The sequence below is a fragment of the Eublepharis macularius genome, chromosome 5 (assembly GCF_028583425.1).
Source record: "Eublepharis macularius isolate TG4126 chromosome 5, MPM_Emac_v1.0, whole genome shotgun sequence".
Lineage (NCBI taxonomy): Eukaryota > Metazoa > Chordata > Lepidosauria > Squamata > Eublepharidae > Eublepharis > Eublepharis macularius.
The window spans coordinates 137,096,314-137,122,951 of record NC_072794.1 but is presented as its reverse complement, the minus strand read 5'-3'; the positions used below and the strand labels follow the sequence as shown (position 1 = coordinate 137,122,951).

The following is a 26,638-nucleotide window of genomic DNA, read 5'->3' as shown; positions in this document are numbered from 1 at the left end:
TGTACAGGATTTCCTCCCTGTACTGTTCCACAGCTACCCAAGTAGAGGTGAGGGGTAAAATTAGCTGCTGTGCCTTACCTCGCTCCTCTTTAATGGTGCTATTTGTTTTTACTTAGTGCTAAGGCTGTTAGATTGCCTAATTTTTGTTCAGATGCCATATATCTTCTTTGCTTCGTGCAAATGCCAGACCAAACTAACAGAAATTAAATAAAGGAACCCTACTTTGTTCCTCTCATTCTTCATGGTTAACATGGCAATTTTACAAGTATATAAATTGTGAGCACCAAAATATCTTTTTTTTTCAGTAGCAGCAGTGAATCCAGAATTGCTAAGGTGCGTTACATCTACAGTGTATTTAGTCCAATAGTTTGTCCTAGAAGGACTAGCACCCAGTTCTTCAGCAAGTCTCTGGATATAGTATCATCTGCCCCCAGAAAAGTTCATGGTCAAAACCCTGAACATTAGGGACTGATGTTATATCGCTTCCAAGTATTTGATGCCATTTGAAATCAGTTAACTGGCTGTACTGCTCACTCATTTATAGATATCTTCCTCCTCATCTAAACCCAGGCACACTTTGTGGAGTGAAACTCTAGGCAGTCAAAAGTTAAAGGTTTAAATCCAAGGTAGCTTAGATCCAGTAGCAAACCTAGTCCCAGCCCCCCGTTCTGTGACTTTAAAATGTCAGGAGAAGAACTTGGTTGCATCTGTGGCTTCAGGCAGGACACTGTTAGAGCTCCACTGCTAGGCATGGGAAGGCAGTAGTAGAAAGATCAATGGGAAAGAGAGGAAGAGAAACAGACAGGGGATGGATTTGGCATGTAAACAAAGATGGACTCAAAGTTGGCAGGATTTTACAGCTGCAGCAAGTCAGGAAGGTCTCCACTCTGCTGAGACAGACGGAAGAGAGTTTTGGCAGCTCCTGTAGAATGAAGTCAAACGCTGCTCAAGGTGGATCACTTTAAGGTGTCATCAGCATTTTTAAACATGAGGATGGCATTGTAGATTTTTAGTGCTGGGCCCAGCTTGACACTCATGATCTTCACAATGTCAGCCTGAGTCAGCAGAAGGAACGCCTCTCCGTCAATCATCTATAGAAAACAGAGACATGCTCGTTTCTCTCTCATACATATGTACACATCCTCAGAAAAGCAGTCTTATCACCCAATGTCTATTTCTGAATCAAATGCAGTGTTTCATTAAGGGTATTGCATTTCAGTATGTGACCTGCACCAAAAAGCTTTGTTTCATTCTGGGCCATCCATACAGTTAATGGTGAGTATAGGTTAAGCAATATCCACAGGTGACTTCCAACTGGGCAATGTGATATTTTGGGAAATGGGCACTTTCCTCTTTCAGGAACACTGACCAGTCTTACAGGTGTACACTGGAATTCCTAAACTACGAGAAGATGCCCCCTAAAGTCAGTAAGGACGGAATGCCCTTTGAAAACGTCACTGATAAGCAGTCAGATGTTTGACATTAGAAAATACCACACAGACTTGGCAGGGGGAAATCTTATCTCTTCCTCCAGTTGGTCTTCCTTCTCCTTCCTATGCTATTTCCACTTTTCTCCCTCCTGCTTTATAGCCCTCACAGCTTCTTTCCTTTACCTGCTTTCTTCCTTCTCTTCAGCTAACGTCTGACCAACGTTTTGCTCCATTTTTTCCCCTTCCTACCCCCCACTACTCCCACTGCCTAGCCACTCTTCCCCCCCCCCCCCATAACTCACATCTGATTTCAAAACAAAATTGCAGCTGGGACCAAGAGGAGTGGCTTACTCAAGGTCACCTGGTGAGTTCATGATAGTAGTGAGATGCAAAGTGCTGCACTGCAGCCCAGCTACTTAACCACTACATTTTATACCCTATAACAATGTGTTCCAGACTCTGTGAATTCCCAGTGTTCATTTTTTAAAAAGTTGGTAGCTAGGGAAAAGCATGCCTCTGAAACAGAAGGGCCTAGAAACTTGCTTTTAAAAAATGAAAGCTGGGAGTTTAGAGACCACTTATTGTTATAATGCTGTATTGCTATGATGATACTGAAGTGATCATTTTTAAAAAATGAAAAATCTTCGGTGGCCCAGGAGAGAGGGGATGGTAACTGATAGAGGGCTGTGGCAGGGAAATCTGCCATTATGTAGAAACATTATATTGGAAGCAGCACTAACAAAGCCACACAAGCCTGTCTCCATGTGGAAACCACAAATGCCTCTGTTCTTCAAAAGCTCACCAGTAACTCCCTTTCTCCACTTTTCACAACTGACTTATGGTGACCCTCTAGGGTTTTCAAGGCCTGTGTGTAGCAACTCTGGCCTTCCTTGGTGGTCTCCCATCCAAATACTGACCAACTTCTGCTTCTGATGCTTCTGATGTGGCTACCTGGACCATCCAGGTCAGGGTCTCTCTCCACTGTATAAATCTTTAAAATGTAAGATGAAGTACAGCCTTCACAGACTGTTTTGCCCTGGCAGCCAACTTCATATAACTACACCTCATTACAAACAGCATCTTTTACTTTTCATCTCTGCAGGAGTAAGTCTTGCACAATCAGCAATTTCTGTGTGGTTAAATGTTAATTGAGATCAATAAAGTTTTTTAAAAAATAAAAGCTCCTGTCTTGCTGTTCATCCCGAAATTTCAAACAACTTTTTCTCTTGCCTACTGTGGGGCAAAGCCAGGGCCTATTCTATCCATGCAGCACAATGAGGTTGTAATGAAGTGGTAGAATGCTGAGGTGATATTATGAACTCTGCTGCTTCACACTACAGGTGAGGAACTACCTGTTTCAAAGTTCCTCTATATTAATAATTCCTTCTGATGGAAAATAGCAAAACTAGCAAACCGTGAAAGGTTTTCACCCAGCCCTCCTCCTCAATATGCTATTTCTTTTTTTATACAGGGATTATTTTACATGGGGGAGGATTAAAAACCTGCAGTGGAACAGGCCATTTTGCCACCTCAGACTTCTACCATTTCATTTTGCTGTAGTAAGTTCCTATTTGCTACAGAAAGTGGAGGAGTTGCCTGAATGTAATAGGAAAAAAAATCGTTGCTGTACAACCCTCAGTTAGGTCAACAGATTGCTGGGGCAATTCACACTAGGTCTTCATGGCATTACCTATCTTTAGAAATGCATTTTATTTTAGTACTTAGATACTGCTTTTCTTCGTAATCAGGACCCAAACTGACTTTTCTTTGTCCCCCTCTCCTTCATCCTATCCTCACATTAACAACCTTGTGAGGTAGATTAGGCTGAGAGATTGTGATGGCCCCAAAGGCAGCCAGCAAGGTCCTATGGAAGAGTGGGGATTCAAACCCAGTTCCAGTCCCCAGTCTGGTACTCTCATCACTATGGCTCGCCAGCTCTCCTATAGAATTCAGTTCATATTTTAAAAGTATGTCAGCCATTCTTCACATTAATCCCCAACTCTTCAAGCTTCTTGTTTGGAGTCTGGGGGAAGGTACATATTACATCCCCAGCACCAAAGGAAAATAATGCCCCAAGAGGATAACATGTTAGCAAATTAAGGTTTGAGGATCGGCCTGCTCAGTTCATACATAATCCCTCACAATGCTGTCATCCCGCTCCAAGTGTCAATGCCAGTTCAACCTTATAAGACAAACAGCCATTTCCTTTACCTCATCCTTGAAGAGTTTTGCTTGATCCTCACAACCCGTCAACGTCTGTACAAAACTAAAAACCTTGTAAGAAAAGACATGCAAGGAATTAAACACACACTCATAGAAAATCAGCCCTTCCCTTGCTATCACTCATTACCTCAGCATATGCAGACTTTCAACTTCCACTTGCTAAATTCACATAAATACAGGTCCTCCCCTATTCAGAGGGGATAAATGATGGGTAAGAGGGAGGGTTGTGTAACCCTTTTCCAAACTGCTTATTTTCCCTCACAAAAGCCCACTGCACCCAACCCATTTTCCCCTTCAACTACTGGTTTTGGAGCCTGGATGGAGAAAAACAATTAAAATGGCCAAAGGCTTTCACGGCCGGAGAACAATGGTTGTTGCGGATTTTCCGGGCTGTATAGCTGCGGTCTTGGCATTGTAGTTCCTGACGTTTCGCCAGCAGCTGTGGCTAGCATCTTCAGAGGTGTAGCACCTCTGTGTAGCACCAAAAGACAGAGTCAGTGTCACAGTCAATATATTGTCGAAGGCACTGTGACACTGAGAGATCTCTGTCTTTTGGTGCTACACCTCGGAAGATGCCAGCCACAGCTGCTGGCGAAACGTCAGGAACTGCAATGCCAAGACCGCGGCTATACAGCCCGGAAAATCCGCAACAACCAATTAAAATGGCATTGGGCAAGATGCCCCTGGCAGGAAGAAGTCTGTGGGTGAGAAAAGAATTAAGCAATTCCTTCCTGTGTTTTCTCCTGCTACATGTAGTTCTGCTCCCTATGGAATGTACCTTGTGGTGCCAGTCGGGCATCCACTACCCTTTAGGATTACATACCACAAAAATATCCAAAGCAGCTTATAAAAATTACAGAACATTAAAAGAGCCACTTCCAACCAGCAAAACACACTAGCATTGGTAAAACTGAAAAGACCCAATCCATTCAAGAAAAGGATCTGAGAGAAGAATGGTTCAGTCTGGTTTCTAAAAGACAAATGTGGCAATGCTATGTGAGCCTCTGAGGGCATTCCATGTGTGGGGTGCAACTACTGAAAAGACTCTGTCTCCTATCACTCTCCTCAATTCTGACAGGTTGGGCTGGGCTTCAGAATAAGAACTAACCACAAGGGCAGGTTTATTTTATTTATTTAAAAACATTTATATGCTGCCTTTCCACTTAAAGTAGGGTTTCCAAGGTGGCAAACAGATATTAAAACATTTTAAATGCATATGTAAGTACAAAAAATCCATAAAAACAAACTTACACACAAACCAGAGAGGCCAGTAAGGGTTTACTGAGGGTATGCCAAAGAGAGCTCAAATTACAAGGGATCTGAAGGGATGAATGACCCCTGACCAAAGCCCTCCCTACTACTATTTTTTTTTAATCTGTTGGGAGACATTGAGTGTTTGTTTGAGGGTGGTGGTAGCCGGAATACCTACAGAAGAAGCATGCCTGTGTTTTTACGGATCCATCCCACCTTTCACACTTTCTCACCTCATCAATGGTCCATTTGGCCACCGTAGAAGCTGTGATACCAGCCACTCCTGGCAGGAGCTTACAGTGCTGCTCCCAGCAGAGAGACAGGGAACGGTCTGGGTGCGCTGATAAGGCCGACATGAAAAGAGATTGGTGCATATTGTCTGAAGAAATGTCTGGCAACGACATTGAAAGCATTATAGGAGGAGTTAAAGTACAAAGTGGTGTCACAACTATTTTATACACTCCTGTGTCCCCTCACATCTGGTTTGCCCCCAAAGTCTCTTCCTCTCCTCTAGCCTTTATATGACACAACTCCAAGTTCCCTGCAGCTACACAGCAGCTTTGTGGAGTAGCTGTTAAAAATAAAGGAAACCATAAATGGCCTCAGAATGCCTCTGCAGGGGGAGGAGGAGCCCCCCCCCCCCCGTTTCCCCTGTCAAAATAGCAGGGGAGGGAATTTTTTCCTAAATTTTTTCCACTCCACATGGAGTATTCAGTGCACATGGAGCCCCTTCTTCCTCCTCAGAGGCATTCTGAGGCCATTTGGGCTATCTTTTATTTTTTAAACATCCATTTCCTTTTAACTGCTGTATGGCTGCGGAAACTTGAGTTGGGAGAAAGGGCCGGTAGGGAGTTGAGTTCAGCTCCCTTCTCCTGCCCAGCCTGCACTTTCAGTCTCACCCAGCAGCTGTTAATATACAGATTCATCATCATTATCTGGTTTGATCCACAGATAGTCAGATACCAAGTAAGAGCACTATTACAGGAAGAGAACTCAGTTTATTCAGGTTTCATACATGCAGCTGTTTTGACAGAAAGGTGGTTATCCAGCACTAAGCCATTTGAGTCTGTGTGGAATTTCCCATACAGGTGAGGAGAGAGTGCTGTGACAGTATGGCACAAAGCTATCTGAATGAGCTGAAAGGGTGGCCATGTAAATATGGAACAGCACTTCCACTGCACGTTTTCAAGTGGTCATCTCTGGGGGTAGACAAATATATGAAGTTAGCCTTAATGAGTTTCCAAGGAACCATCAGTAATCATCAGCTGATGCTGGATAAAGCTTTCTTGGAGATTTGTCCTGCTGTCAGCAGTTGGCACTGGGGAGGATGCAGCACAAAGGGCTGAGGGAGAGATGGGTTTCGTAGACAACTGAGTGCAAACTTTTGATTGAACAAGGTTTGAGAAGTAGTTTAGCAGCACGCTTTCCTTGGAAACAACATCTTAATCCTTCTCACATTACATTTTAAGACGGTTTTAGTCACTATGGTGATACAGAGGATTACTCCCGTGTGGCATAAACAGGAAATAGCCAGATCGTATTACAACAAAGATGCTACTCAAAATGAAAATTGTATGTGTCCCAGGCACATTATCTGTTAATTTTACACAGCAACTTTTATTCTTGAAGTGCCCTTTTAATGGTTTGTCTGTCTGCTTCCTTTTATCATAGCTCTTGCAAAAGAAGCCCTCTCTTTGCTTACAAGCAAAGCAGAGACAAAGATTATGTGTGCTTACTCTGAAAGTCTTCCTGCTGAATTTTCCGGTATTTTGGAGGTCGCCCTCTAGAGAAAAAAGAAAAATTTTATTCCCAAATTATCAAGGGCTCAATTGGAAGATTAGGAGCTATGGTAGATCCCATCAGTTGAGCCTCAGTTCATATGTCTGGATTCTTCTCTTTTTCTGAGGGGGGGGGGGTCAAAAATCATGTGACCTGGCTCAACTCCACAATCAAGCATTTGCATGGATGGCCTGGTTCACATGAAGCATTAGTGGCTTGTATCCAGCCATGCAGATCTGAACATTTAACAGCACTTTCATCTTTGAAAGAGGGGGTGGTGATTTCCACCAATTCCCCCCACCCCCACTTTATGCCTCTATGCTGTTCCAGAGGGCCTTCTGCCAACCACAAAGAAAATGTCAGGGAGCTTGATGGGTTGCAGCAGGAAGAAGAAGCAGGAAAGACTTCCTCTGTGAAGTCTACTCCATGGGTAGCTCTCAATAGTCACTACGAGGGAGACAAGTGAATCCACATCTCCATCACATGGAAACAGTGTAGATCCCTCTAAACATATGAACAAGGGCAGGATTTTCCAACAAGAATGGTAGTTATAGACAGAATGGGGAACACCCAACCGTTTTTGTGCTGCTTCTCAAAATATGGGACATTTGCTGTGTGGGAGGGGAATGGAACAACTCAAAGAGGATGCAATGATCCATGGACAGATAGGACCCTTAGACAAGATCCTAAGAAACTTCCCCTTTCCTCAGGAAATGGTAGAGATTCCCTGACCAACAAAGCACATAGTTGAACTTGACACATAGGTGTCCCCAGTCAAGGTACATCAACAGCTTACCTTCCATGGTGTCGCGATTTCTTCCGCTGAGAGAAGCCAATTAGGTTCCTCTTTCGAACCGAGTTCTCTGTATCCGAGAGATCAGTCTTCACTCTTCCCTGGTTCTTCTCGGCTAGGGGGCACCCTGAGATGCAGTAGTGAGCTGTGAATCTGCCTGTCACATGGCCTGAGCCATCACAACCAGGTGTTGGGCACTTCCTGGAAAACAGAGCAAGATGGGTAGCCATGTCAGTCTGTCTGTAGCAGCAGAAAAGAGCAAGAGACCAATAGCACCTATAAGACAAACACAATTTTTAGTACGGTTTGAGCTTTCGTGAGTCACAGCTCGCTTCTTTTCTACTGGAGAACAGAGGATGGTATCAGAGAAGATGCACAGTTCTGTGTATGATTGGCAATTGTCCCAAAAGGCAATTCTTCCTAAAGGCATACTCAACCCATGTGACCCATTCGGCAGTCAGCAAAAAGAGGCAGCTTTTGCTGGGCTGCCATACATGGCTGGTGGGTGACGTATTGTATGTATAACAGATTAACTTGACAACACATTTGGCAGCCACACTGTATGGCCACCACTGCATTTGCTCCAGCCGCTACTCAGGGCAGCTGAGACTAATGCAAGCTAAGGCAGTAGAGTTCTCAAGGTTGTATCTCATGGGGATAAGCTTACCTGTGAAAGCTGTATTTGGAACTCTTGGTGCTGGGGAGGGTCTTGCAGGCCAGGGTTGGGCAGTTCCCATTGGCAGAAGAGACGGGCTCCTTTGGCCCTGCGCAGAAAGGAAGAGAGAAGTCTGGAGGAGTATTTCTTATTAGCTTCCCTAATTTGGTTTTCAAGCAGGTCTCTTGTATGAGCTGTTAGAAGTAAATGCTTATTTCCAGGGGGGGGGGTTGTTACAAACCATTAAAATCTGGGTAAATAGTAGTATGGCTTTTCCTTCCTTTCCCCAGTCTATCACATGAGCATGCAATTTCCTGAACTGGGAAACATAAATAACTGTTGGGGGGGGGGGGGTTCTAAAGTTTGTGCTTTTTTTAAAAAAAAAAAAGCTGTTTATTTTGGGGGTTTGAATGCAGGTATCTCAACAAGTTATATTCAACAAAGGGCCCACCCCTGAGGGAACCAATCAGCATGACACAAAATTTACAAGGAGAAGCAAAAAGAAGAACTATGACCATAATTATTGCTACATGAAACAATTACTACACCAAACTCTTATTAACTCTAATGAAAAATTGTAGAGATTGCCTTAATTATTACTTGGGATATGTGTCTCTAGGTTCGCCCTGGATGATCTTCTATAAAGAATTCCACAAAACACTTTGGGTACCATGCAGAATCGAATTTCATGTTAGCAGATATGTATTTGGATGAGATGATACATATGGCAATCCGAACCAGAGATGCATCCTCTAACTCCACTGACGTCAATTAGAAAGGGGTGACTCTGCTTGGGATTGCACTATCATACTTCAGACTCAGGACTCTGTTTCACAGAATACATTATGTTGAGTGAATAGGACAAGTACTTATTCCTCTGATAATGGAATCCAGAGAAATGCTTGAGTCTTAAGGTTTTTTTCCCCCCTCTAAGTCTTACACCAAATATAAAGTGTTGCTTCAGAAAATCCTTCAGTGGCAGGAAAAAAACACCTCAAAACAGGCCAATATACCCATGTGTTCTCTGAAAGAATAGTGTTGTAGAAACCTTTCCCACAGCCTATTTTTAGACCTATCAATGACCTAAAGAAGTACATGTTTCAGTGATAACATGGATAGAAGCCCTGTACATTTCAGCTCTTTTTAATTTTTCTTCTTTGAAATGAAAAAAAACTTTCTAGAGTTAGAAAAGTTCAAAGATATCTGCTGATGATGCAGAAAAAGAATCCTTGAGCAAGACTTGGGAGGGCTCAGTCTTTTGTGCCCTCCTGCAGGGCTAGAAATCAAGAAGCAGCCTGTGGGTGCCGCCTGGTGCAAGGAATGACAGCCAGGGGCAAACAGAGGGAGTATACTATAAGTGGGTTTTCAGAGGGAAGAGGCTAGTATCAGGTCTATGTATGGAGAGAAGGTGTAGTAATATTTTAAAAATGGATCCCTGTGTGGCTTGCCATTTCCTATAGCCCCAGGGAAACAAGCAAGGCAATCCCTATGCCAACCAGGCATTCAGGCCCAACGGGAAGTAGGGTTGCCAACTCTGCCTTAGAGAGGATGGAGTTTGGGTAGGAAAAGAAACTCAGCAGGAATGTGAGAGTCAAACTACAAGTGACGTCTTACACAGGTTGGACACTAGTCGGCTTCCCTCAAGTTTTTTTTTTTTTAATAATTTTTTTTATTTTTCATAACTACAAAACACTACACCAGACTATCACAAGGAAAGGGGAGAGGAAAGGGACAAAGGGGGGTGGAAAAAGAAAAGGGGGGGGGAATGAACTACAAACACTAAACACTACACTTCAATGTTTCCCTTCATACTGTCATAATACAAAAATAGCTCCATAGAATAATGATGGAGTGGTTAATCATACAGAGAATAAACATTTCAAATTCTGATTAAACTTTCCTCCCCCTTCTAGGTCCCGGACGCAATTCTCTCTGTGCAACTGCTGTTGCGATGCTCTCCTCCTCCTCCCCCCCCTCCGGCTCCTCCTTTTCTTCGTTCTTGGTGCAGCAGAGTTCTGGGTTTTTATTCTCAAAATCCTTTAGTTGATCTTCTGATAATATCTTATAGGCCTGATCTTTATATCTGAACCATATTCCTTCCGGGAATAACCATTTGTACTTTATTCCATGGTCCCTCAGAAGAGCTGCAAACTTTTTATATTTAAAACGCCGTTTCCGGACTAGAAATGGAACGTCCTTCAAAATCTTGACTTTCAAACCCATAAAGTCCAAATCCGCATTGTATGAGTTATATAGGATGGTGTCCCGAATCTTTTTAGATGAAAAGTCAATAATGATCTCACGAGGCAACTGTCGCTTTGCTGCATATTTTGAAGAAGCCCGACGGACCTCCAAAATGGCGCTTTTAACCTCTTCTTTAGTCATCCTCGCGGGTATCGCCAATAGCTCCGAGACCACCTCCCACAGATCCTCTTTTTCCTCCTCTTTCACGTTTTGGAGACGCAAAATTGTCTGCGTTCGTTCCACCTGTAGCCCGATCAGCTGGTTCTCCACCAACTTCAGCTCCTTTTTTGTAGCCTTCACAAGTGACGCACTTTCCAGAGCAGACTTCTCTGCCCCCCCCCGCTGCTGCCTTAATGGTTTTCACCTCGCTTTCAATTAAGCCCACCCTTTGATCAGTTTCGTTCAGCTTGTCAACAAAGGGTTTTATAGCTTCCACCACCGCCCTGCGCACCAACTCTTCGAGCGACTCCCCCTTCTGCAAGGTAGCCGAGATTGACTTACCGAGAGCGGGACTTTGCTTCTTTGCTGCCATTTTGGGGGGGGGGGGCACCAACAAAATTCTGGAACTCAACGAAGGGGAAGAGCGAGTCTTCTTCAGATCAACCTCTCCTTCACAAACGCTTGTAGAACAGAAGGGATTCGCTTGTTTACAGGCTTCCGCCTGTTTCTTTTACTTGCCGTTTCTCGTTGCCCGGCGGCACTCGAGGCGCCGCGCACGTCTGCCGGCCTCCATAGGGACAAACGGGCAATTCCCCCCCCGCATTGATTTCGGGGAGTTCTTCCCGCCGCGTCCCGGACCCTGGCTCCCTCCCTGGGAGTCCTGGGGGCTAATCCTTGCGGATCAGCCGCCCGGTCAGGGTGCCCGGTCGTTTCCTCCCGGACCAGCCGAGAGGAGCGTCCGGCATGGCTGAGAAAACGAAACCGAATCCGGCTTCCCTCAAGTTTTGATGGGAAATGTAGGCATCCTGGTCTTGCAGCTGTAATGGAGAGCCAAGCTGTAAAACCAGGGCGCCTACATTTCCCATCAAAACTTGAGGGAAGCTGACAAGTGTCCAACCTGTGTAAGGCGTCACTTGTAGTTTGGCTCTGATGCTAGAGAACTGAAACTTCCCCCAAGGGAACTGATCTCTGTAGAATGGAGTTCAGCTGTAATTCTAGGAGAACTCCAAGCTCTGCCTGAAGGTTGGTGACCCTAATTGTAAGTGAACTGGCCTGAGCAGAAACTGATTTAGTTTTGCATCATTCAAATGCCTAGTGGAGAGACAGAGTTGTCAACTCCAGGCTGGGAAATTCTTAAGAGGTTTGGAGGTGGAGCCTGGGAAGGGCAGGGTATAATGCCATAGAGCCCACCCTCCAAAGCTGCCGCTTCCTCCAGGGGAACTAATTTCCATAGTCTGGAGATCAGTTGTAATGCCAAGAGATTTCCAGGCACCACCTGGAGTTTGGCAGTTCTACAGGGGAAGGCAATATAGACGAGACACCAGAGGACTGTGGGGGTAATCAGGAGGTGGCAAGAATGCTGAAACCAGTTCCTTGCAGCTGAGAAGGGGAAAAGGGATATCGTTTTAATTTGATTGATTTAGGTATTTTTACCCCACTTTTATCCCCAGTGGGGACCCAAAGCAGCTTACAAAAATATAGTTTAATTAAACAAACTGGGGGAAAAGTTAAGCAAAGCCATGTTGGATCAGGCCAGTGGCCCATCCAGTCCAACATTCTGTCACACACAGTGGCTAGAAATCCAGTGCCATCTAAAGGACTGTCAGTGAGGCCAGGACACCAGAAGCCCTCCCACTGCCTTCCTTCCAGCACCAAGACAACAGAGCACCACCTCCCCACAAAGAGAATACCATCTATCTCCTGTGGCTAATAGCCACTGATGGACCTCTGCTCCATATATTTGTCCAGTCCCCTCTTGAAGCTGGCAATGCTTGTAGCTGCCACCACCTCCTGTGGCAACGAATTCCATGTGTTTATCACCCTTTGTGTAAAGTAGTATTTTCTTCTATCTGTTCTAACCCGACTGCTCAATAATTTCATAGAATGCCCACGAGTTCTTGTATTGTGAGAAAGGGAGAAAAACACATCTTTCTCTACCTTCTCTAACCCGTACATTATCTTGTAAACCTCTATCATGTCTCCCCTCAGTCGTCTTTTCTCCAGGCTAAAGAGCCCCAAGCGCCTCAATCTTTCCTCATAGGGAAAGTGTTCCAACCCTTTAATCATTTTAGTTGCCCTTCTCTGTACTTTGTCCTGGGTTCTTGTCCTGGGTTCAAGTTCTTGTCCTGGGTTGAAGGCAGTAGGAGTACAAGGATAAGGGAACAACGGGAGACCTGGAGACGGCCATTCCAGCATCTGGGCTGGGTTATGCTACAATGATTATCCTCAGATTCTTCAACGGGCCAGGCAAAAAGGGCACAAACTGCTGGTGATAAGCACATGCTTTGGATTGAAGGCAGGGTTTGGGTACTTGCCCACAAGCTTAGAATCCAGGGCTGGGACTCTGTCCTCGGAGGCCCTGGCAGCAGGAGCCTGTTCCAGTCCATAGCAAATGAGTTTACTATTGTAGCTATCATTTCATAGGTGATCGCAACAGTACTCATGTCGAACTCAATGTTTATACTTACTGAGAGGAGGCTGCAATGGATGTCCTGTTTTTGAGCACCATCCCACAGGATGAATATCTGGGTGATCGGAATCAATCCAGAAATCATAGATATGGCTCCATCCATCAAAATGGATCTATAGGCACAAATCAAAGAAGTTGCTGCCAGATTTCAGGATCCTTCTCCGAAGCAATGAAACCGCATGGAAGTTTCGGAAGAAGTAGGTTGTGGGGCACAAATGCAGTAAAGGCTGTTTTGCAAGTTACACCAAAGACGGAATCCCCTTTTTCCACTGCCTTTTGATAATGTTCAAGGGGCATTTGTCTGACTCAAGATACACAACAACCTTTTATCTGAGAGTCTCAGCCAACTTCCACTCCTAGAGGTATATTTGCGGAGCTTCTTCAAACGTGCCAATGCTTTAAAAATAATTTAAAAGACATGGCTCTCCTGGTGGAAATGTGGAGCCCCAGCTTTTGTTGTAAATGTGCCACATCTCTAAGACACTACATTTAAAACAGAACTGATGAGCTTTCTAGATGCATGCAATAATCTAAAAAGAAGGAAGTGAAATCTATGGACCCCGCCCTACCCAGCAGCACAAAAGGAAAATGTAGGTGAAGTTCAAGGAGTCATAGTGGGAGGAACAAAGCCCGCTCAGGAGTCAGTTCTGCCTTCTGCAGTTGAACACTAACTACGCCTAGAAAAGAGATGGAATAACTGATAACATTCCCACTAGAGTCAACAAAATTCTGCTCCAAGAGAAGCTCAGTTCTGCGACCTAAATCGTACAATTAAAGATGTTTACATGCTTCTGTTTCATTTGCATAATCTAGTCTGTTCTTCTAGCCATTGGGATCTGCAGTCAGTTATGTAGGGCACTGAAAAACCCACCCACCTGTGAGACAGGAATTTCAAGAGGCTTTGCCCAAGCCAAAGCTTATGCTCCTGACTAGGGATGTGCGTTTCGGCATTCAGAATGCCGAAAGAATGCCGAAACAAAAGTGTTTCGGCTTCTTTCGGGGAATGCCGAAACGTTTCGGGGAATGCCGAAACGTTTCGGGTAGCCGAAAGAAAAAAGCCGAAACGTTTCGGGATTCTTTCGGCTTTCTTTCGGCTTTTCTATGGGAAAATGCCTCCGTCTTCCAGGACGCCTGGAGGAGGCATTTTCCCACCGAATAAGCCCAAAATTGGTGGGGACCTTCCTCTAACCCTTCTCTAACAACCACCCAAGTTTCAGACAGATTGGACTTTGGGGGGCCATGTTATGGCCCCCCAAAGCAGGTCCCCCCATCCTCCCATAAGAAAGCGAAGGAGCAGCATATTGTTAGCATGCTGCTGCTGATCTTTCTTCATTATTTCCTATGGGGAAAAAATGAAGAGGCAGGCTTCCTTTGCCAGGGGTGGCATTTTGCATGCAAAATGCCCCCCAGCCCTCAGGGGCCCTTCTCCCACCCCTCCTCCCACCCCCCACCAAGGCTCAGCCTGCTCCCACTTGGGGGGGCCATTTCATGGCCTCCCCAAGTAGGTGCTCTAATCTCTACCACTGACAGCTGGGGGAGGCTTGTGTTGCCAGGGGTGGCATTTTGCATGCAAAATGCCCCCCAACCCTCTGGGGCCCTTCTCCCACCCCTCCTCCCACCCCCCACCAAGGCTCAGCCTGCTCCCACTTGGGGGGGCATTTCATGGCCTCCCCAAGTAGGTGCTCTGCTCTAATCTCTACCACTGACAGCTGGGGGAGGCTTGTGTTGCCAGGGGTGGCATTTTGCATGCAAAATGCCCCCCAACCCTCTGGGGCCCTTCTCCCACCCTTCCTCCCACCCCCCACCAAGGCTCAGACTGCTCCCACTTGGGGGGGCATTTCATGGCATCCCCAAGTAGGTCCTCTCAGCCCCTAAAGTCCACCCCTTACAGCCCCACACAAACCCAATTCCCCCCCAGCTGCCACACACAGACCCAAATCCCCACATTAGCCCCTCACAGACCCAAATCCACCCCCACCTGCCCCACACCCATAACCCCAGGAACAGGCTGGCAAAGGCCAGCCCTCTCCCTTTGTTCCCTATGCTGGGAACTTCTAAACTCTCTTTCCCTAGGCAATTCTGCACAGCCCAGGGGTGCCACAATGGTGGGCACACTTCTGAGTGCCAGCTGGTCCCTGTGAAAGAGCACCTGAACCACAGACACCCTCCCTCAAATTCCCCCACCACCTACAGAGATGGCTGGCCAGCCAGCCCCATTGTTCCCTATGATGGGAACCAACTGCACAACAAAGAATAAAACAAGAACAACACAAAATAAAGTTTTAAATTTTTTTTTCTCCCTTCCAAAGTACAAGTAGGCAAAGCATTATGACACATTACACCAGCAGTCCCCCACACAGAAAAATAACACAACTCACTTAACATCAGAGAATCACAAAGCATGATACCTGTCAAAAACACTTTATTTCTTGAACAGCTTTAGGTTACACAGCAGGGGGGAACACCAAAGGGCATGGCAGCACTATCTTACACAAAAATAACACAACTCACTTAACATCAGAGAATCACAAAGCACGATTCCTGTCAAAAACACTTTATTTCTTGAACAGCTTTAGGTTACACAGCAGGGGGGAACACCAAAGGGCATGGCAGCACTATCTTACACAAAAATAACACAACTCACTTAACATCAGAGAATCACAAAAACACAATTCCTGGAAAAAACACTTTATTTCTTGAACAGCTTTAGGTTACACAGTAGGAGGGCACAACAGGGCATGATAGCAATGTACTACAAAAAATAATACAACCCACTTCACCGTTTTTGACAGCAATTGTGTTTGTGTGATTCTCTGATGTGAAGTGAGTTGTGTTATTTTTGCGTAGTACACTGCTTTCCTGCTCTGCGGTGCCTTCCTACTGTGTAACCTAAAGCAGTTACAGAAATAAAGTGCTTTTGACAGCAATTTTTTGGGGTGATTCTTTAATGTGAAGTGAGTTGTGTTATTTTTGTGTAAGATACTGCTTCCATGCCCTTTGGTGTCCCCCCCCCCTGCTGTGTAGCCTAAAGCTGTTCAAGAAATAAAGTGTTTTTGCCAGGAATTGTGCTTTTGTGATTCTCTGATGTTAAGTGAGTTGTGTTATTTTTGTGTAAGATAGTGCTGCCATGCCCTTTGGTGTTCCCCCCTGCTGTGTAACCTAAAGCTGTTCAAGAAATAAAGTGTTTTTGACAGGAATTGTGTTTTGTGATTCTCTGATGTTAAGTGAGTTGTGTTATTTTTGTGTAAGTTAGTGCTGCCATGTCCTTTGGTGTTCCCCCCTGCTGTGTAACCTAAAGCTGTTCAAGAAATAAAGTGTTTTTGACAGGAATCATGCTTTGTGATTCTCTGATGTTAAGTGAGTTGTGTTATTTTTGTGTAAGATAGTGCTGCCATGCCCTTTGGTGTTCCCCCCTGCTGTGTAACCTAAAGCTGATCAAGAAATAAAGTGTTTTTGACAGGAATCATGCTTTGTGATTCTCTGATGTTAAGTGAGTTTTGTTTTAATTTTTCTGTGTGGGGGACTGCTGGTGTAATGTGTCATAATGCTTTGCCTACTTGTACTTTGGAAGGGAGAAAATAATTTTTTTAAAACTTTATTTTGTGTTGTTCTTGTTTTATTCTTTGTTGTGCAGTTGGTTCCCATCATAGGGAACAATGGGGCTGGCTGGCCAGCCATCTCTGTAGGTGGTGGGGGAATTTGAGGGAGGGTGTCTGTGGTTCAGGTGCTCTTTCACAGGGACCAGCTGGCACTCAGAAGTGTGCTCACCATTGTGGCACCCCTGGGCTGTGCAGAATTGCCCAGGGAAAGAGAGTTTAGAAGTTCCCAGCATAGGGAACAAAGGGAGAGGGCTGGCCTTTGCCAGCCTGTTCCTGGGGTTATGGGTGTAGGGCAGGTGGGGGTGGATTTGGGTCTGTGAGGGGCTAATGTGGGGATTTGGGTCTGTGTGTGGCAGCTGGGGGGGAATTGGGTTTGTGTGGGGCTGTAAGGGGTGGACTTTAGGGGCTGAGAGGACCTACTTGGGGATGCCATGAAATGGCCCCCCCCAAGTGGGAGCAGGCTGAGCCTTGGTGGGGGGTGGGAGGAGGGGTGGGAGAAGGGCCCCAGAGGGCTGGGGGGCATTTTGCATGCAAAATGCCACCCCTGGCAAGACAAGCCTCCCCCAGCTGTCAGTGGTAGAGATGAGAGCAGAGCACCTACTTGGGGAGGCCATGAAATGCCCCCCCAAGTGGGAGCAGGCTGAGCCTTGGTGGGGGGTGGGAGGAGGGGTGGGAGAAGGGCCCCAGAGGGTTGGGGGGCATTTTGCATGCAAAATGCCACCCCTGGCAACACAAGCCTCCCCCAGCTGTCAGTGGTAGAGATTAGAGCACCTACTTGGGGAGGCCATGAAATGCCCCCCCAAGTGGGAGCAGGCTGAGCCTTGGTGGGGGGTGGGAGGAGGGGTGGGAGAAGGGCCCCTGAGGGCTGGGGGGCATTTTGCATGCAAAATGCCACCCCTGGCAAAGGAAGCCTGCCTCTTCATTTTTTCCCCTTAGGAAATAATGAAGAAAGATCAGCAGCAGCATGCTAACAATATGCTGCTCCTTCGCTTTCTTATGGGAGGATGGGGGGACCTGCTTTGGGGGGGCATAACATGGCCCCCCAAAGTCCAATCTGTCTGAAACTTGGGTGGTTGTTAGAGAAGGGTTAGAGGAAGGTCTCCACCAATTTTGGGCTTATTCGGTGGGAAAATGCCTCCTCCAGGCGTCCTGGAAGACGGAGGCATTTTCCCATAGAAAAAAGCCGAAAGAATGCCGAAATAATGCCGAAAGAATCCCGAAAGTCGAAAGCCGAAAGAGATTCTTGTTTCGGCTTTCGGCTTTAACGATAGAGAATCTTCTTTCGGCTTTCTACTTTCGGCTATAGCCGAAAATTTTTGGCTTGCACACCCCTACTCCTGACTATAAAGTCTAGAAATGTGCTCTTTCAAAAAAAAATTAACACTGAGATTCTTAGGATGCTGAATTTAAGTTCCAATACCACATTCTGTGGCTTTCTAGTGTTTGTGCACAATGCCAGAATGCACATATTCCTGAACTGCAGTGAGCAGCAAGTGGGAACCACGCTTAATTGACCATTCCTCTCACTTTAGTTCCGTGGCAAGAAAGGACAAAAATCTCATTCCCTCCAGATGCTTTTCCAAATGTGTATGAGAATGCCATCACAAAACAAGAACGCAGGGACAGGAAGAGAGACTGCATGATCACAGATGAACATACAGCCAGAAGAGAATCCTACCTTTATCCTGTAGTCTTCGACATCCTCAACACTAGCCACTCGAATCAGGGAGGGAGTCCTTCGGTCTACTGCCTCCAACTTCATGTTGACTAGGAAGCCATGAGGTTGCCTCTGGAGTGAGAAAGAATGAGGAATGGGGGGAAAAGAACAGAGCGTGTGAAGCCCAATTGTACAAGCAGTATCACCTTCTTGCCCAGTTGTGTCCAAGCAAGGATTTTTTTGGAGATGGTGCCCAAAATGTTCTCTGTTGGTAACTAATCTCAGCGTGGGTGTGAACCACTGGGAGTTTGCAAGTGCATAACACAGTGAAGCATCCCTGGCTTCAGACATTCGAATACGTTTTCACGCTGCCCATGCTCTGCAAGGCAGCATACAAGGTGCTCCCTTCCCTCCTTCCCTCCAAAAAGCCCTTGGCAGATCATAGGATCTAGATTCTGTGCAGCCTCTAGAGTCTACCATAATTCAATGCTGACTTCATGATTTATATTTTCTCTTTTTATATTTTCAATGTAACTGTTTCCTGAAAATATTTTTCCTATTGTATGTCTTATTTTGCTGGTCTGTGACATAATAAAAATTGATTGATTATCCCTTCCCCATTTTATTTTTGGAATAACCATTTGAAGCGGAGAGAGTAATTGGCCCTAGGTCGTGCAGCTAGTTTCATGGCAAAGTGAGGATCTAAAGCCAGACCTCCCAGAACCTAGCCCAACATTCTAACCAGTGCACAACGCTGTCCTCCATATTGCTGAAGAATTTTCCCAAGAATGGCAGAAGGAGGGAGGGGAAGTCATATTGCAGACATGTGAAAACTTACTTGCAAGACATGCATAAAGATGGGATTCCGCCCCCACCCTCACTGAAAATATTTCCACATGCAGGGTAGGTATGGGCTGGAAGAAAAAAAAAAACAGGCTGCTTACCACCTTAAAGGCCCAAGTTGGCACTGCAGAAGCACCTGTTTCTGCTAAGTATTTTTCCCAGCTGAAGCTGTCGGGGTCAGGGTAGTCTGGAAATGAAAGAGTCTGCCAAGTGACAAGCTTTTGCTAGAGAGGCTGGGAATCTTTCACTAGTTGGAACAAGCTCTGGGGATTCAGGAATGACTATACAGGCCTGCAACCAAGTACAGCTCACTGGCCAATACAAAAGTGATACTGTCTCTTTCCCCAAACGTACAAAAGAAAAAAAGGCCACTCAAGTGTTCTAAAAGATTCATAACCAATACTATGATTCTCTGATTCTAAAGCAAGTTGAAAACTGAAAAATAAACCAAAAAGCATATTGGCACCAGCTTTTTCATGACCCAGGAGTCAAAAGATCCAGGGTATCCTGAGCGGTTATGCTGTCTTTGTTCCAACAAATCTTGCACGGATGTATTTTTCAGCAAAGACCCTTGGCCACTTCACAGGTTAATTTTTTTTCTGATACAGAAATTATCTCTGAGTTCAAATAGCTGTGCATTTTGAAACATATGAACAACAATCAAAAAGAGTCCAGTAGCACCTTTAAGACTAACCAATTTTATTGTAGCATAAGCTTTCGAGAATCAAGTTCTCTTCGTCAGATGCATAGTACAGAAACTGGTCAAATATAGAAGAGGAGGGGAGGAGAGAGAAGATGCAGTTTACATTTACTAGCAAAGGAATGTTTTGGTTGCACCCTCCCCCTCTTCCCCTAACTGCATCTTCTCTCTCCTCTCCTCCTCTTCTATATTTGACCAGTTTCTGTACTATGCATCTGACGAAGAGAACTTGATTCTCGAAAGCTTATGCTACAATAAAATTGATTAGTCTTAAAGGTGCTACTGGACTCTTTTTGATTTTGCTATTACAGACTAACACAGCTAACTCCTCTGGATCTATGAACAACAATGTGAGTTTTTGTGAGCCACGTCTATGCAGATTGTGAATTCATCTCCAGGATGGAAAAAAGACAGAACAATATTGTTCAATGGGTCGATCTTGTACTTGGGACAACAGACAGAGCAAGCAACAACTGCATATTCACCTTGAGGAGGTGTGAGGGGTTTTCCGTGCTCCTGACACCAACCAACTGGGTGGATATAGGGACTGCTGGGGTCACACCTGCAATGTAAATGAATTGGTTATACAGCAAAAATCACTAGGAATGCCAAGAGGATCTGGAATTGAGGTCAATATCATAAAAAGTAAAGTAATGCCATTTAAAAAACTGACAGACGGTTTGGGGTATGCACGGTCTCTCTTTCCCTTCCTTGCTGCCCCTCCTTCTACACAATTCAAAATATTACTTTCTTGCCCTGTGATGATAAAAACAGTCAACATTCCTAGAGGCTGTGATGGACTGCACTTTTTAAAAGCCTGGAAGTGCTATACAAACAGCTGAAGGAATGTGAAGAGTTAGACCCTCACAGAATCAGACAGATCAAGATGGGTAGCTGTGTTAAGTCTGTCTGTAGCAGCAGAAAAGAGCAAGAGACCAGTAGCACCTATAAGACTAACAAAATTTGTGGTAGGGTATGACCTTTCATGAGTCACAGATCACTTCTTCAGATACGTATCTGAAGAAGTAAAAGCTCATGCCCTAACACAAATTTTGTTAGTCTTACAGATGCTACTGGACTCCTGCTCTTTTCTACAGAATCAGAGAGCTTTGAGTAATAGGCTACTCCAAATAATCTGATTGGGTAGCATGAGCTGAAAAGAGGTCTGTTTTCAGCCCTAGCTGAGAGGAATCAAGTGTTAACAGCTAAGAGACCGAGTTCTAACTGAAAAACTGAGACCGAGTTTCTAACTGAAAGCAGTTTAACACTAACAGGAGAACTGGGGAAAAGTTGGCAAGGAAGTTTGGGAAGTAGGTGCAGACCCCCATTAGGGCCAAAGAAAGGGGATAGATCTTCTAAGGAGAGGACAGTTTCCCTACCCAATCAAACAAGGAGGTAGCTCTGGAGAGTGGAGAAATCCCAAGTCAGATGTGGATGGAAGCTGCCTTTTGGAGACCTTAAAATACAGTTAAAAACTGAAGGAACGCACTGGTGTTTGAAGAGAAGGGGTTTGGTGTGCTAGAAAGTGGGTACCAGCATTCTTAAACCCAAAAGAGAACGAGAGTCCTAAAACAAAGTTTATTAAAGTGTTTGGGGAAAACACGGGAACTAAAGCCTCTAAACATAAGAATGTAAGTATCTGTGAAGAGCGTAAGAACTAAAGTCTGTGCATGTACTGATTTTACCTCAGATGTTTATGTTGAATTACCACTGAATTTTTAACCCCTGATTTCACCTGACCTTTCCTCTCTAAAATAAATAAAATAGTTAAGTTACTTTTGAATTTTAGAAAAGCCTCTGATGCAATTTCTGCTGTTTAGGGACAAAGAGGAGGGAAAGAGGAGGAGGAAACATCATAGAGGAGCTTCACATATACAGTGGCCCTTTCACATAAACTCAGATTTTACTTGATGTGGAGTTTAGTGTCAATGCTCGGCCTAATATAGTGGATCTTCTGTGCTCATTTCTTGCTTACCAGTAGTCGTAAGTGTCATCCCAGTTATCAAAGTGCACCAAAAAGCGATTGTCCACCACATCTGTCACCGTGGCAACGCATATCAAAGAAGGATTCATACGATCCACTGCTTCAAGTTTCATGCCCACTTGGAATCCTGTTGGAGCAGCATTCTGAGGAATGAGAAGACAAAAACAGTCCCCTTTCCACAGTGCAATCACATGAATAAGGGTGAAGTGTAAACAGCGTGAACATGTGGACGAGGCTGGTCATGTGGATCTTGCCCTTGACATCTGACACCTGCAAGGAGGGAGGTTCCAATAGGAATGATCCAAGCGGTCAGCCCTGGCCACGTGTTCACATTAATGACAGACACACCTTTAGTGCTTCTAAACTGGGCCACTTTTCTTGGAAGCATCAAAATGATATTGCCCTCTGATAATCGACGTACCAGGTTTTTCCAAACATTGGCACACTATTCCTCAAACTTGATTTATTGCAGTATTCTCTGAAACAGCACAACTGATGCACATTAGCATGCCCTCTATATGAGAAAATGCTCATTTTCAAAGATCCCACCCACACTGTGCTGTTTCCCCTCTGGCAGCTCCTCGTAGTCACCATTTTTCCCACTGGGCCACTAGAGGGCTTTTGCAAAAATTGCCAATTGCAATAGCACTACAACACTATAGCAATTACTGATTTTTTTAAAGAAAAAAACCCTCAAAATTCCTCCACTGGTACAATGGGAAAAATAGTGGGGAAAAGATGACTGACAGAGGAAAATGCACAGAAAAATCCCATGTGGATGCTGTGTTTCCATGCACTTGCCTTTGCTTTCGCAGCAGCAATTAATGCAGAACAGAGAATCCTTGTTTCGTGGACGGAGACCTGCTTGCTGACATGGGACTAAGCAAAAATAGCTACAACTAGCTATAACTGGTACAGTTAGTAGATTAACCAAATGAAGATTTGATTGATTAATGGACTAAGGTCGCTTTTAATCAGCAAGGTGTGAGTTATTGGCAATCTTATTTATTGACCAACAGCTCTAATTTTTAGTGTATCCAGATTAGTATTAGTTCTCTGAGCCTACCCTGGACTTTTAGGGGCACACTGAAGATTGCACAAAATCACCCTCTGTTTGGCAACTATTTCAAGAGCATAGCCATTACTGCACTTGTCACATGTAAAGGAGCTGATTCATAGAAGAAAAAGGCAATCACTCACACTGTCGGGAGTCACAAAGAGGTGCTTGGGAGCTGCCTGAGCTTTGGTTATCCTCAGATAGTTGGCCCAATTGAATTCTTCTTCCTTATAACCTACACATCCTCAAATAAAGGAAAGAAAAAGGAGGACCTATCAGTAAGGTCAAACTCTTTGACTTAAAGAAAACACAGTAAATTGAGATGATGTTTCTTAGAAGGTTTGCAGATTCCAGCTTCTCCTGTGATGACAGCAACAAACCAGAAAGGAACACCTTGCACTATGCTGAGGTTCTCTCTCTGGCCTCATGAGCACATGCATACAGAGGAAACATATGAACACATACACATGGAGCCAACACAGCTTATAACACTAACAATGCAATCCTAAGAAGAGTTACCCCCTTTTGCGTCCAATGAAGTCAAAGGATTTAAAAGGTTGTAACTTTGTTTAGGTTTGCACTGTTGATCACTTAAATTGGGGATTAGGGGTTTCCGATTTGGGTTTCCGATTTGGGTAAAGTACCTGAATCGGACCCAATTTGCAATGATTCAGGGTTTCTGAATTGGACCCAGCAAAGCTTCCCGAAGCTATTCATGTCGCTTTGGGAAGCTTCGGGTCAAGGGGTTTAAATGCCTCTTTCTGTGCCACTTTGCAGTGGCATGATTTAAACCTCGGGATCAGCTGCTTGGCTGGGGAGATCACCACCAAGCAGCTGATCCAGCTGGCGGGGGTTTAAATGCCCCTTTCCGTGCTGCTGCAAAGCAGCACGGAAAGGGGCATTTAAACCCATGGATCAGCTGTTTGGAGGGGAGATCCCCGCCAAGCAGCTGATCTGTGCCTTCCCTGCCTCCCTGTTGGCCGCTGCGGCGGCAGTGGAGGCGGCACAGGCCCCGGAGGAGCTGGCTCCGGGATTCCCCGTCACTCTGCTGGCCGTGGCAGTGAAGACGGCGGCAGTGTGGGCCCTGGAGGAGCCAGCTTTGGCCTTCCCCGCCACCCAGCTGGCCGCTGCGGCGGCAGAGGAGGTGGAATGGGCCCTGAAGAAGCCGGCTCTGGCCTTCCCCTCTGGCCAGCTGGCCACTGCAGCAGCATGGACCCGGACAGCCAGCTCCAGCCTTCCCTGCTGGCCAGCTGATCGGCCTTCCCTCTCCCTGCCGGCCAGGTAAGTGGGGTGGGTGGGTTTGCTCCAGGGGGTAGGGGTTTGCTCCCCCTCACTTCAGTATGCTCCGGATCTGGTAATTCCGGATTTTTTTCTGCTGAATATTTTGGGGGTGCACACCCCTATTGGGGATATAAATCAGGTGTCTACTTGCCAGCAGCCTCTATCCTGCCATGATCTACCACCTTCATTCTTTATCAGGAGTTTACTCTTGACACCAAATGGAAACTCTTCCTCGAGCTATGCTAGAACAAACACGATGCCAATCCACATACCTTTTGGTGGCTGTAGTTTGTGCCCTGTTTTTTCAAACCAGCCAGCAGGATGAATGTTAGGGGAGTTGGCATTCAGCCAGAAATCATGACATTCAGAGTAGCCATCAAAATGAAGGCGCATCCGATAACCACATACCTGCAAACAAGGAAAGCAAGAGAACGGAAATTGTAGAATTTTCATTCTACAAACCTTTCAGGATAATAAGCCTAACTTACTGGATATTTCTCTGTCTGGCCAGCAGAAGGCAGATTTGTCAAAACTCTGACAGGCCTTAAAGGATGGTCATCCTATTACCCCCGGCTGTTTTTCTGCCTCAGGGGAGGCTGGAAGCATACACAGGCCTGTGTCTGCTTAAATCTGAAGGTCCAACTAACCATGTCAAGAATTTGATTTAAAAACGTCTCCCTTCTATTCTGTATCCCACATGAACAATATTCCACAAGGTACGTTTTCCAGCCTAAAAAGGGTTCTGTGGAAACACCCTCTGAGTGTTCTGAGTAGAATGAGGACACCGAGAAACTCATCAGCGGGTGCCATACTGCCCTCAGGTCCCACACTGAAGATTACTCCCTTATCCTAATCAAACCATAACCGGGTCCGAGGAAGGCACAAAGCCAGTCAAGAATGAAGGCCTTCGTGTATTCAGCAGTTGATGTGCAGCAGGATGCTGAGGTAGAAACCCATCTCACCTCAGCCACAGTGAGAATGAAGTACATAGAAGGGTGCTGAGGATCAATCCCCTCGAGCTTCATCCCCACCTTGAAACCGTTCTTGTGCTGGTTGACCAACTGATGCTGAAAGAAAAGATCAAATCAGCTGCTGGTTTAAAACACAGAAACAACCCACCACTGGGGAAAGCTGTGTTATTTGTTTCATTTCATTTGATGTCACATTTAAGTACCTCACGACATTGCAATAAGTTTAGCACAGGTTTTTTTTTACAGGTAAACCTCTTCTCTTGCACGTTTTTTTTCCTTTGATGAACCATATTTATGTGCATAAGTTATCCCTCATTGTGTCAAAACAGTTGCAAGACTATTCTAGGAACAAACATATTTGTAAATATGCCCTAAGTGTTGTCACACGTGCTAACCTATAGGTTCCTCCAGCAGCCATAGAAACATCAGAGGAAAGATCTTTTGTCTCCCTTCTGGGAAGTGGAATCAGTTTTAACATGAAATGTCCTGGAAACCTAAAAACCTGGTTTAACTCTAGGCTGAATATATATATATATATATATTCCAGCTAGACTTTGGGCTGAGGAGATGAATCCAGGCAGAAAGCCAACAGGGGCAGATCTAAACACTTGCTAAAAAGACACCTAATGAATTTCTTTTGTCTGACACCAAAGAAAAGAAAAAGGATCTTGAATTTTGATATAATTTAAGTTTGGAAAAGCAGTGGTTAAGGGTGTGCTATGTTTTCCATGAGTAAAAATCACACACACCTCTGCAAGTAACAATAAATTTTTTCTACTTCTGTCACACTGCCATTTTAAAACTGATTTGTGTGACATTTGGGCTGCTTATAGCTCCTGCCAGGTAGCAATACCCCATTGGGCACAATGACTGTATAAGAAACAGAATTTGGGGAAATTACAATGGTAAAATGCTTTTGACTAATGGGGCTTAATTATACAGGTGCTTCTATGCCTGTATAATACTGGTTTTATATCAATTATTCATGACTTTCCCCAAAAGAAGTCTGGAAACTCTAATTTGGTGTATTTTTCCTGAATTCTCTGTCAAGATATCCTCAGTCCCCCTCACAAAAGTACATTCCCAGTTTTAATTACTGCTAAAACACTTGTAAGAATGGAGCATAGTTCTATCCACAGACCCCAGATAATGGAACCATGTAACTTACTTCCTGAAACAGATTTAAAGGGGCACTATTGGCTTTCTGTTCTTCCAGGTAGGATACCCAAGACCAACCTTCTGTCTTCTCCTCAACTGAAACTGAGAACAGCAGAATAGATTTCACTAAAATGTATTCAGAACAATAAGAGAGTTTCTAGTATTTACATACTTTGCCATGTTGGAGCAAAGTTCAGAAAACATGACTCTTTATGCCAATACATCCCATATTTTCCAGAGATTCACATGGCAACTTTTAAACTGGTCCCTCTAGCAGTCCCTTTAATACCATTTGCATCTGCATGGCTTATCAGGGCCGATTCCAGATGACTAACCTTAAGTCGCCTCATGCCGCCCTCTTCCGGATCGCGACGGGGAAAATGC

General features: G+C 45.0%; 1 protein-coding gene across 1 annotated transcript in view; it reads right to left on the bottom strand.

The window, feature by feature from the left end:
• Positions 1-237: 237 nt before the first annotated feature.
• Positions 238-26,638, bottom strand: part of L3MBTL1 (L3MBTL histone methyl-lysine binding protein 1) — a 51,079-nt gene continuing 24,678 nt past the window's right edge. Inside the window, exons 8-22 of the mRNA XM_054980565.1 lie at positions 26,265-26,356; positions 25,088-25,192; positions 24,398-24,533; positions 22,988-23,088; positions 21,779-21,930; positions 20,289-20,365; positions 19,205-19,290; positions 18,282-18,392; positions 13,003-13,117; positions 8,144-8,240; positions 7,480-7,677; positions 6,641-6,687; positions 5,138-5,295; positions 3,642-3,704; positions 238-1,091 (exon numbers count right to left, since the gene is read on the bottom strand). Of these exons, the coding sequence (XP_054836540.1) occupies positions 957-1,091; positions 3,642-3,704; positions 5,138-5,295; positions 6,641-6,687; positions 7,480-7,677; positions 8,144-8,240; positions 13,003-13,117; positions 18,282-18,392; positions 19,205-19,290; positions 20,289-20,365; positions 21,779-21,930; positions 22,988-23,088; positions 24,398-24,533; positions 25,088-25,192; positions 26,265-26,356 (1,673 nt within the window). The 3' untranslated portion in view covers positions 238-956. The remainder of the gene's footprint in view (positions 1,092-3,641; positions 3,705-5,137; positions 5,296-6,640; positions 6,688-7,479; positions 7,678-8,143; positions 8,241-13,002; positions 13,118-18,281; positions 18,393-19,204; positions 19,291-20,288; positions 20,366-21,778; positions 21,931-22,987; positions 23,089-24,397; positions 24,534-25,087; positions 25,193-26,264; positions 26,357-26,638) is intronic.